The sequence below is a fragment of the Gekko japonicus genome, unplaced genomic scaffold (assembly GCF_001447785.1).
Source record: "Gekko japonicus isolate JY-2015 unplaced genomic scaffold, Gekko_japonicus_V1.1 scaffold427, whole genome shotgun sequence".
Classification (NCBI taxonomy): Eukaryota; Metazoa; Chordata; class Lepidosauria; order Squamata; family Gekkonidae; genus Gekko; species Gekko japonicus.
The window spans coordinates 647,756-659,625 of record NW_015163101.1 but is presented as its reverse complement, the minus strand read 5'-3'; the positions used below and the strand labels follow the sequence as shown (position 1 = coordinate 659,625).

General features: G+C 47.2%; 1 protein-coding gene across 1 annotated transcript in view; it reads right to left on the bottom strand.

Annotated features, from left to right (window-relative positions):
• SARDH (sarcosine dehydrogenase) overlaps positions 1–11,870 on the bottom strand; it is a 118,580-nt gene that overhangs the window by 81,548 nt on the left and 25,162 nt on the right. The window contains exon 8 of the mRNA XM_015406747.1: positions 10,576–10,705. Within this exon, the coding sequence (XP_015262233.1) occupies positions 10,576–10,705 (130 nt within the window). The remainder of the gene's footprint in view (positions 1–10,575; positions 10,706–11,870) is intronic.

Here is an 11,870-nt window from a genome sequence, read left to right as displayed (position 1 = left end):
CCCCCCAAGCATTCCAATTCCCTGATTTTACCTCGGACACTCCTAGCATTTGTGTATAAACACCTATAGTTCCCCATGCATGTTAAGTCCACAGCCTTCCTCTTGCTGCCTCGAGACCTTGCCAGGCAGTCCATATCATTAACCACAGTCTCAGTGCACAATTCTAATCCATTTCCTTGTAGAAAAGTAACAGCTACCCCCTCATCTCTTTGAGATGAGCCATCCCGAACCAGAGACTTTTCATCTCCTGTCAGCTTTCCCCCAATATTCTGTTTAAAAACTGCTCTGCCACCTTTTTGATTTTAAGCACCAGCATCCTGGTTCCTTCTCGGGACAAGTGGAGACTGTACAGCTCCCTCTTGTTCCAAAAAGTATCCCAGTGCCTAACAAACTTGATCCCTTCCCACCTACACCATCGTCTCATCCATGCATTGAGACTCCTGATCTGTGCCTGTCTCTCTGGCCCTGCGCATGGAAGAGGTAACACTTCTGAGAAGGCTACCTTGGAGGTCCTGGCCTTGAGTTTCCTGCCTAGCAGCCTAAATTTCTCCTCCAGGACCTCACGACTGCATTTCCCCACAACGTTGGTGCCAACATGTACCACGACCACTGGCTCCTCCCCAGCACTATCTGCCAGCCTATCTAGAACACGCGTAACGTCTGCTACCTTCGCACCAGGCAGGCAAGTCACCATACGGTCAGTACGCGGGTTCGCCACCCAGCTGCCTGCCTGCCTAAGGATTGAATCACCAATTACCAAGAGCCCCCCTCCCTTCCTGCCAAGGGATGGTTCCTTGGTGCAAAAGGATACCCATTCACCAGCTGAAGAAGAGGTCCCTTCTGAGGGCACATTCCCCTTATTCGCAGCACGGTGCCGTTTCCTCTCAACCCTCATGCTCCCTGACAGCGGTGGGGCTGCCAGATTCAGAGTGGGACATCTCTAACAAGTCCCCAAGAGTCTTCTCCATGCACCTAACTGACTGTCTCTGCTTCTCCAGATCAGCCACCTTGGCCTCAAGGGAGAAAACTCATTCCCTGAGAACCAGGAGCTCCTTGCACCAGGCAGACACCCATGACTTCTGTCCAGTGGGCAGATAGTCATACATGTGACACTCCGTGCAAAACACTGGATAGCCCCCAACCCCCTTCTGGCATTCTGGCTTCATAATTGCTTTTAAAATAATAATTATATATAATCCCCCTTTTAAAACCCTTTGTATTTATGTGGTTCTGCTTGTAGAAGTCTACTTACCTTACTGGGAACCCAAGGAGACTAGGGCCCTGGCTTTCTGTCTCTTCCTGGGCTTCTTACACAGTCCCTAGTCTAAGAGTCCCTAGGCTAACAGCCACAGGCTCGTGCCTCTGGCAAGGTGCTGCCTTAAATAGAAGCCTCCCCCAGGACAGGGCATGGCCAGCAGCTATTCAAATTCACCCAGGCACTCAATTACAGTCAAACAATGCCCCTTTCTCACGTTATCTCAAACAGCCAGGACTCTGCAACAACTTAAAACTCACCTACACACTCCCAAACACAGTCCTCCCACACAGTACCCTCTCAGCTAAATCACTTCAGCTGAAAGCAAATTAAAAAACCTCTCACCCCTCTAGCAGCTCTATCTCCTGCTCCTTCTCAGAGCTCAGCTGGGTCACAATGGCTAGTAGCCACTGATAGACCTATCCCCCCTGAATCGCGGTCAAATCTCATTTTAAATCCATCTATGCCATCACAGTACTGTAAAGCTTTTGTGTTTGCAAGATTACATGGGAGATTTTTGAATAAGCCCTATTCTGACAGACTCTGCCCTTGTGGCCTTAATAGGATAGATGCATCCTTCCATGCCCTGCTTAAATGCAGATTCTTTGAGAATATAAGGGATCACTATATTAAGCCTTTAATCATCCAGCCATCCCCCTACACTCTGGAAACCCCAGCTCTTTTGCTCAGCGATAAGTATGCTAAGTTTACTCTAGCAACTACAAAATTTGTCACGGTCCCTTTTAGCCCTTGCATCCAAAAAAATAAGAAGCAAGTATTTTCTGTCTTCTATCTTCTGCTGCTCAAGATTTGTGACTCAATGAGCTTCTAAGGGTGAACTCATCGATGCAGGTGGCCATCACTACATTCTCTGGCAGAGAATTCCATATTTCCTTTTGTCTGTCCTGACTGCACTGCCCATCAGGTTCATTGGATGCCCTCAAGTTCTAATATTTTGGGAGTGGGAGAAAAAGTTGTCTTTGTCAACTCTCTCCACCGTGTGCACAATTTTATAAACCTCTGTCATGTCCTCCCTCAGTTGTCTCTTTTCTATACTGAACAGGAAGAAAAGAAGGCCCTCAGGGGCAATCCTGTCCACAGGCCACAGGTCAACCAGGGCGGCAGCAGAAACCCTGTGGACTGGGGAATCCCAAGAGACATCAGGGACCCCTCTGGATCCATCAGCCTCCAGACATGGAGCATCCTAATTGCCCCCCAACCCTTGTGGAGGTTCCACGTGTCCCAGGGTCTAGTCCACGTTATGTGCACATGTCCTGTGTGCCCCCCAGCTTGTCTCTAGAACTAGCCTTGCCATTTGCCCACCCTCAGAAAATGAGGGGGGGGGAGGGCAGAGCACCACCTCTATAGGAATTCCCTCCCCCCCCGTGCCTTCACCATGGAGATTAGTGGAAATTCACCTAAAAGCGACTTCACATCCTCCCCAAACTCCAGCTTCTCTCACGATCTCCCGGCATTTGCTAAGGCAGTGCTGGCACCCGCCAGAGAGAGGAGAGGCACGACTGACCTAGAGAGGGTCATGCCTGTCTCTGGAATGCCCGTGTGGGCAAAGCAGGAGGGGGGAAAGAGGGCGGCGGGTGGCACCCCACAGGCGCTCTGCTCATGCCAGGAAGGGCGGTTCCCGTGACAAGAAAATCTGCCGGGGGGCAGGTACACTGAGGGGGCTGTCCATTAACAAAACATACAAACAAGCCCTCTCTCTCTCTCTCTCCCATGCTCACATTCAGCTGCAAAACTTCAAGGCGGTCATGGCGCAACTATCTGCCCTGTATAACTTGTACTGTGCAGAGCAAACAAACAGAGCCTTCCCCTTTTGCTGGTTTCCACAGCCCAGGACTGAGGTTTTAGTCAATACAAGCGGAAGGATCAGTGAGCCTTCAGAAATTACCATCGGCTTGTCAGACACACACACAGAAACCTCCCGACATATACCCAGAATGGCTGTGTGCCATTGCAGATCACCAGCTACCACCGACAAATCAAGCCGCACTTCCCAGTACCTTTGTAAATGTCATGTTTTATCTGGTTCGGGGCAGGAGATGCTGCCTACTTTCCTTTCATGCAACAGTGTTGCCACAACCCTTAGGGGAAAGAAAGGTTTTCTTAAAACTGTTTTGTCTGAAAATGGAAATGCAGCAGCAATAGGGAAACAAATTGAGCTCACTGCCTGCATTCTCAGGGCCCAACCATGACCCAGGCTGAGAATTACATGTGCAGTATGGACCAGTATAATGCTAGGAAAAGCTGAAGGCATCTGGAGAAGAGGAAAACCCAGCATGAAATTGATAGAGGAAGCCACAGCCTCCTGTTTGCAAGACCTGAGCAAGGCTGGAGGAGGAGGAGGAGACTGGATTTATACCCCATGGCCCTTCACTACCCAAAGGAGTCCTTCCCCTTCCCCTCCCCACAACAGACACCCTGTGAGGCGGGTGGGGCTGAGAGAGCTCTGACAGAAACTGCTCTTTTTCAAGGACAGCTCTTATCAGAACTAAGGCTTGCCCAAGGTCATCCAGCAGGTGCAAGTGGAGCAGTGGGGAATCAAACCCGGTTCTCCCAGATTAGAGTTCGCGCACTTAACCACGACACCAAACTGGCTGCTAATGATAGTATGTTTCAGAGGTCATTCATTCATAGGGCCATCATAAGCTGGAAGCAACCTGACAGCACGTAACACATACATGGACCAACACGTGGATGCTTCTGCTCAGAGCCTGCTGTGATCCTGCTCACGTGGTCACCCAAAGCTCCTTCACTGGACGATCTTGAGCTGAGATCATCTGAATGGGAACTCCAGCAGACCCGCCTTCCTCGCTCAGAGTGACCCCTCCTTCATCGGAACTCTCTTCTCACACACCCCACCCTTTCCCCCTAACCAAGCAACAGCTCCCCGTTTCAGATCCCCCCCCCCACAGGTGCTCCATGGAATTCAGCCAACTGGGGTGCCAGCTGGTCCTGGGGTCAAGCCTGCCAGAACATGGGCCCTCCAAATCCAGAGGGGTTAACACATCAAAGAGATGGCATTTTTTCCCTCTGGGTTGCAACCGACCCTCTATCTAGTGAAGTGTATTGTTTCCATATTCTGCCAGTCTCCGTGATGCCAACTCAGCCTTCCATCTCTGCAATGGTTGCAGGATATCTTGCCCATTTGCCTCTCACCCCATCACAACAACTTACATGTGTAAATGCAGGGGTCATTTCCTGGAGGAGTGCACAGGAGCAGAGCTCCGGCAGTAAAGAGGCCAGGGGGCGGGCACATGCAACAAGCCCCACCCCCTGCTCCCAGCAGCCCTCAGTCTGAGCAAGAAGCAACCAGGTAAGTTGCAGATCTCCCCCCGGTTCAAAACAGTCCAGCGGCACCTTTAAGACCAAGTTTTATTCAGGCACAAGCTCTCCCTCCTCTGCGAGGACAGATCTGCACGCCCCCCCCCCAATAGCTAGCAATCCAAAACAGTCCAGTGGAGCCTGAGCGGTGGGTGTTGCCTTCTGGCACACTTCTGGTGACGTCAGGGGGTGTGGCATATGCAAATAAGTTATGCTAATGAGTTATGCTAATGAGCTCCTGCACCTCTTTTCCTATGAAATGACCCCTGTGTAAATTTGAATCTTTCGCAAAGCTGCTTACTTCTGCAGTTTCCCCTACCTCTGATGCTGTGGCTGTACCAGTTTTTCCTGGCTTCATAGAATGATTCTGGCTGATCAGGGCTGGTGGAGCAAACCATGATGGGACACAGCCAATCAAATTTGGCTGCATGCTGACATCACTGAGGGCAAACTAGGCTGATGTAGAGAAAAGCTTCCTGAATTGGCCATATGGGTGACCCCAACAAAACAAGGGTAACTAGGAATGAACTCGGTCTTCTTAGAGTGAGCAAAGTGGTTCCTGAATAGTCAAAGGCCTTTTTGCAGCAATCCTGGACAAGTTGGCAAAATGCAATTGGGGGCGGGGATGTCACTCAGTGCTTTAGATTATTCCGCAGATTCACCTATCACTGTTTATTACAAAATATAAAAAGTAGCCACCAGTGTTCGCTCTAAGCTGAGTTAGTGTGAGCTAGCTCACAGTTTTTTAGCCTCCGGCTCACACATTTTTGTCTTAGCTCAGGAAGGAGGGCTCCAGAGTAACCTAATTTATGCAGTAGCCAAGTCGCTCGCTCACAACTTTCATGCCAGCAGCTCACAAATTAGCATTTTTGCTCACACGACTCCACGGCTTAGAGGGAACATTGGTAGCCACAGTACACAAGTGTAAAATATACTGCTATTTAGCCATTCAACCTTGAAAATATCTCCTTGGAAATATCTCTTGCTGTGATTATTACTCTTCCCACCAAAGTATGGAACTCCCCCCCCGCCCCAAGCTTGCCATCCTTCTTTCCTGGTTCTCTAACTGAACACTGCGGATTCTGCAGAGCAAAGAATCATTTTGTGTTCCTTCAATGGTACGGTACGAATAACTTCAGGTGCACTTTACCACACAGCCAGGAAGCCATTGCCAAATTCCTTCCCACAAATCCAACTTAGCCTCCAAGAAAATGGCCTCTAGAAGAGAACACTCCGAAACTGAATCTCTGGTGCCACCTTCAGGAACTGGCTACCAGGGCAGCCCCCCCCCCCCCAGGTTACTAACGTTTGCTGGTCTGGGGAGTATCCAGGACAATGGTCCTTTTGCCCATTCAAGGTCTGCTGTCTTCAAGACTGCAAAGCTTTAACTAGCTTCCTCAGAAGACTATTTATTGACAGTGTTTCTGTGTGGCAGTTCTGCACTTCAACCAATACTCTGTCAGCAGTAAAAGGTACCAGACCATCGACTGTAGATTAAATGTAGAAAAGAGCAACAGTCCAGTAGCACCTTAAAGACTAATACAATATGTGGCAGGGTATGAGCTTTGTGAATCACTGCTCACTTCTTCAGGTAAAGCTAGAAAGAGAGTGATTTCAGATGCCGAATGACATTAGCAGGCATATGACAATAGCAGGTGAATGACAACAGCAGGCATGATTGGACTTAGGTGAGATATGCAGAGGGGTAATATGGGAAAATGAAACAGGAAACCTATGTCTTGATTCAATCCAGGTGGATGCATTGTTTTGAGTTTCGTTATCAGTTGCAATTCAGCAGTCTCTCTTTCTAATCTTTCTAATTTTCCTTTGAAATTCCTTTGTGAGAGAACTGTTGTTTTAGGTCAGCAACTGAATGTCCTGGAGCTTCCTAATGCCACACTTATGTCCATTAATTCTTTGTCATAGGGTCTGGCCTGCTTGTCCAATGTAAAGGGTAGAAGGACATTGTTGACACGTGATGGCATCAATCACATTAGAGGATGAGCAGGAGCAGGAACCTGGCTGATGTTGCTGGGTCCACGGATGGTGCTGCTAGGATCTACATGAGGGCAAAGTTGGCATCTTGGTTTGTTGCAGGCCTTGGTGCCAGAGTCCACATGACTGCTCAGTAATTTATCATTGTGGATGAGAAGATGCTTTAGGGTTAGCAGCCTGTCTGTAAGCCAGAAAAGGTCACCCCCACCCCCCAGTGCCTGTGTGAGGGAAGCGTCACTCTCCAGCATGGGCTGCAGGTTGTTAATAATGGGTTGAGCTGGCTGGAGTTGTGAGCTGTAGGGGACCACCAGTGGTGTCCCGTTGTCGTTTTCTTTGGACTTGTCATGTAGCAAGCTGTCCCTGGGTATTTTTCTGGCTTTTCCAATCATCTTTCTCACCATGTCAGGAGGATACTGTAGTTGCAAAAATGCCTGTTGCAGGTCCTTCAAGTGAGTATCTCTGCCTGAGGGGTTGGAGCAGATGCGACTATAGCGTAGGGCTTGGCTATAGACAATGGATTGTTTGATGTGGTTGGGGTGGTAGCTGGAGGCACACAGATATGTTTGCCGATCTGTTGGTTCCCGGTACAATGTGGTACTTAGGCGTCCCTCGTGTATTCGTACTGTGGTGTCCAGGAAGTTTACTCCTTGTGTCGAGTAATTCATTGTTAGATTGATGGTGGGGTGGAAGTTGTGGAATGCCTGGTGGAATCTCTCGAGGGCTTCTTTGCCCTGGGTCCAGACAATGAAAATGTCACCAATGACAATGAATCATCATTTTAAACTGCCTCAAAGAGGCAGAATTTTATTAAGGGTTTTCAAATATATAACACATACACACATAAAGTACACACATTAACATGTTGACATTTACACACATTACACACATACATATACTGGGGTTGTTTACATTTCTTAACAGATATTTATATTACTGCCTCAATCTAATATTGTTGTAACCTGTCTATCTCTATCTTTATCAATCTATTTATTTATTTATTTATCTTTGGGATTTATATCCCGCCCCATCCAAAATCAGCTCGGGGCGGCTAACAAGCGGCCATGCCGGAATTAAAATATGCATACAATAGCATAATAAAAACAGATTACTAACATAAAATTTGGTGCTCTCATAAATTACATAGTATATATATCTAAGTATATATTTCATTTCAGTCTATTCTTAACTTGCCTACATATACGTATCATACCAGTTATAGAACCGTACCCAAGTATTCTGAAATAAATAAATACATAAATAAATAAATATTTTTTTTGCATTTTTACCCTGCCCTCCCTGCGAACGGGCTCAGTCCTTTGCACCTTTTAGCAATAGAGTCAGTTTGTCCAGTTCTGCAGCCTCTAGTACTTTGTTTACAAGTTCTCGTTTAGTTGGTATCTCTGGTGATTTCCAATATTTTGAGTATAAGATTCTGGCCACCATAGTGAGGAAAACAATCATATAGCGATCATCTTTGTTAGAATGTTCAGGTAGTATATTCAGCAGCATAGCCTCTGGTGTAAATGGTACCACTGTACCTAGTATTTTTTGCAGAGTTTCATGTACCATTATCCAATATTTTTTAGTTCTTTCACAATACCACCACATATGGAAAAATGTACCAACCTTATTTATTTTCACATTTCCAGCACTTATTCGAGCATTTTGGGTCAATTTTAGCTAACCTTTCAGGTGTTACATACCATCTATAAAACATTTTATAAACATTTTCTTTATATGGAATAGCTTTAGTAATCTTGATATTTTTCTTCCATATTTGCTCCCACTGCTCTAAATTAATGTTATGCCCAATATTCTGTGCCCACTGAATCATATTCCCTTTTACAACCTCCTCCAACATCAAATCATCAAGTAAAAGTACATAAAGCCTTCGTATGAGCTTTGAATCCGTGGATATAATAATCTTTTCAATCTCTAGTAAGTTTTTATAGAACCCAATTTTCTTATCTTTAGTAAGCCTGGATTCTATTTGCGCTCTTTGCCACCATGATAGGTCTTCTAGTGGTTTCAAACAGTCGTCAGAGTCTAAAATATCCAGATCACTTCTTTGTGTTTCTTCCTGGTATGCATTTGGGAGTGTAATCGCTTCTATTTTTTTTTTTTGAAACCCCCGAGAGGGTATTTTTATTATTTTTCATAAGACTATTAACTACAACGAAAAAATAAAGGATGGGGGACTACATCTAAAGATAAAGGAAAGATACCCACACTAACTAAAAACCCAAGAGTAGGAGATCCTTTCTTTTTCTTTTTTTTTAAGCCCTCGGAGGGAATTTTTTATTGATTTTTTATAACTACAAAAACTACAACAGAAAAAGGGAGGGGGAATACTACATATACGAGAGAAAGTAAAGTACCCACTACTATTAAAAACCCAAGAAAGGAGATCCTCCAACTAGCTTTGATACATCAAGTCTTCTCATCGTTGTTCCTTTTATAAACTGAGTCAAACATTTAAAACCTTTTACCCTTAAAGTTTATATTTAACTGTCTAGTAACAGTACCCCCAATCATCCCCAAAAACCAAAGTTCTCAAAGGCACAATTCAGAGTCCTTCAGCCTTTACTTCTTCTTTTCCCTCTTCCGCAACTTATAGGGACTTTTCAGGGCTGCTGCCCCCTGCTCAGACAGAGAGTCCTCACCAGAAGAACCAGTTTCCAGCTCGCCACTGGACCTGCTGTCCTCTTCTTTTTTTCTCGTCCTCTGACCTTCCCAGCTGCTCCTTTAGGAATTCTTGAGCTTTCAGAACAGAGTCAATCTTTTCCTTTCACACACGGGTTCTTTTTTTGTTCCAGTAGAGGGCGCATGTAGTCAGCTACAGCCTTTGCCGTCTCACTGGTCGTTTCCGGCTTTGGGCTCTCCGGTTTCGTTTTTAGAAGTCTTTCTTTGTCCCTCTTCCCCGCCATCTTTTCTTCCGTTTGTTTACGTTCACAAAGTTTTTTAAAGTCTCTGAATGTGCACTTGACCCCATGGCCTCACTTGGGTAAGTACTTCTAGACAGTTTCTATCGCGTTTTCTTCTGCTCCCCCCCTCAATCGCTCAAAAATTCATACGCATGGGAGGCGTCTGGGGAACTGGGGAAAATAACATTTTATGGCCTCTGGGTGCTGTGTGAGGCTACAGGAGACAGTATCTCTGCCTGCGCCACCAGCATCTAGTACAGTAACACACATCACACAAGGCCATTGCATTGAGTTGGGATGCACGAGGCCCCGATCCACACCACCCTGTTTTGGTCTGCACACACTGGTCAGGAGCTACAGGCTCCCAGCTGGCTCATTTACACTCACTCACTGTAGACTGCGTTCCTATGCTTGAGGTGGTTCACAAATTAACATCTACACAACAGCAATGAAACCCCGATTTTAAAGAACCCCAGACCACAACCATTGCCCCAAACCCTCAATAAACACAAATCCAATTCTACTGAACAGCAAACGGCACCAAAAAGGAAGCAGCGTTGCCAACTGGCCAGAAGAAAAACCACCCAGCCTGCTCCTGTGTCTTCAGCTGAAGCAGTCAGCAAGTGAAGATGCTGCCAGGCACCGAGGTGAGCCTCATTCCTTGCGAATGGGTGATAAAACGCAAAGGCACTGGAGTGCGAACTGGGAATAAAGATGGCAATCCTGCCAGTAGTGTCAGCTTCCAAATACTTTTCTTTTTAAAAGCCCCCTTTTGTATTGCTTCTGGAAAGTGCTGAACCTCAACTAGGAGTTTGTTCTACAGCCTCGGGGCCTCGGCAGAAGAGGCCCTGCTTCTCTTGGACACCAACTGAACTTCTTGGGTAGAAGGTGCTTTACAAAGAGCTCTTAACGACCTCGCAGGAAGGATATTGTAGGGACCAACCACAAACTAGGCCATGCGTCAAGGGGGAGGAAGGGTGGCAAACTTGCGACAAAGGAGGGATCTGTCACTGGGCTTTACAAGGGGGGCGTCCTTGATGGATGGGCCTTGAATGCCCTTACCTGGACCGCAGACGGTGGATTTAATCCCTGTCCTCTCCAGCACCGGGACTCGGTTGACTGCACCTTCGATGTGCTGCGTGAACACATCCCAGTCCAGGTCAAAGAGCCCAAAGGCAAAATCGTCCGGTACCTGCAAGGGGGAAACTGGACGTCACCAAGGGTTGTGTCCTGACAGTTCTGTAGGGACCAGCAGTGCAATCCAAAGCAATGCTTGTCTAAGCCAGGGGGAGTCCATGGGCTTCGGTGGGTGTAACTTACCGTAGGACTGCACCGTGGGAGCCTCAGCAGCTGAAACTGGGCCCCATGGATCAATCAACTAAAACTCTAGTGGATTACTGTACCAACAAGGCCAGGAGTGGCCAAACCTGCTGGCCTGCTGAATTGCAGGTAATACTCGTTAGCAGTTTGAGAGCTGCAAAATGTGCTCTTTTTGCCAACAACCCTTGAAGAGATATTGAAGACTGTGCTTCCCGGATCAGGGGCTTTGTGCTCTCTCTCTCTCTCTCTCTCTCTCTCTCTCTCTCTCTCTCTCTCTCTCTCTCAACAGGCAGAAATACTAGCACATAACGCAGCCCACATTTAAGTGATTGGAATAAATGATTTCGTGAGGCTGCCACGTCCTTCAGAGGGTGGGGGTAGAGAACAGGAGAGCCCCCTCGATTCATGGCATTTGGGGGGAAGGAAATGCAAGGAAAACAGGTTGCTCACCTGTAACTGATGATCTTCGAGTGGTCATCCATGCAGTCCCACTCACGGGTTCTGCGCCTGCACTCGAACCCGACCTCGGAGAGCTACAAGAGCTAGCCTCTGATTTTTGGCAGGCTTCCTTCCCACGCTCTGGGGAGCAGACACCCACTGGAGCGAGGAAGGAAACGCCCTCCCACTCAGTTTTCTTACAACCACTGCTAGCAAGTCCCAAAGGAGAGAGAGAAATTTGCCATTGACAGATGCCAGCAGTGGGGAAGGCTGGGTGGGTGGGTGTGACTGCACAGATGACCATTCGAAGATCATCAGTTACAGGTAAGCAACCCATTTAACTTCTTTGTGGTCACTGTGCCGTCCCACACATGGGTGTTTAGTGAGCTCAACTGACCAGATGGTGGGTGCAGGAATCTCCATACTGGAGAGAGAGAACATACCACACATAAGGCAAAAAAGGTGCGTGCGGAGCATATAAACAGGCAGCCTACCTGATTGAAGAGGAACACCAGCCATCACTGGAAGACACATCGACTGGCCAAAGGACGCATCACGGCATGCCAAAATGTCAAGGGCGTAGTGCGTCACAAAGGTCG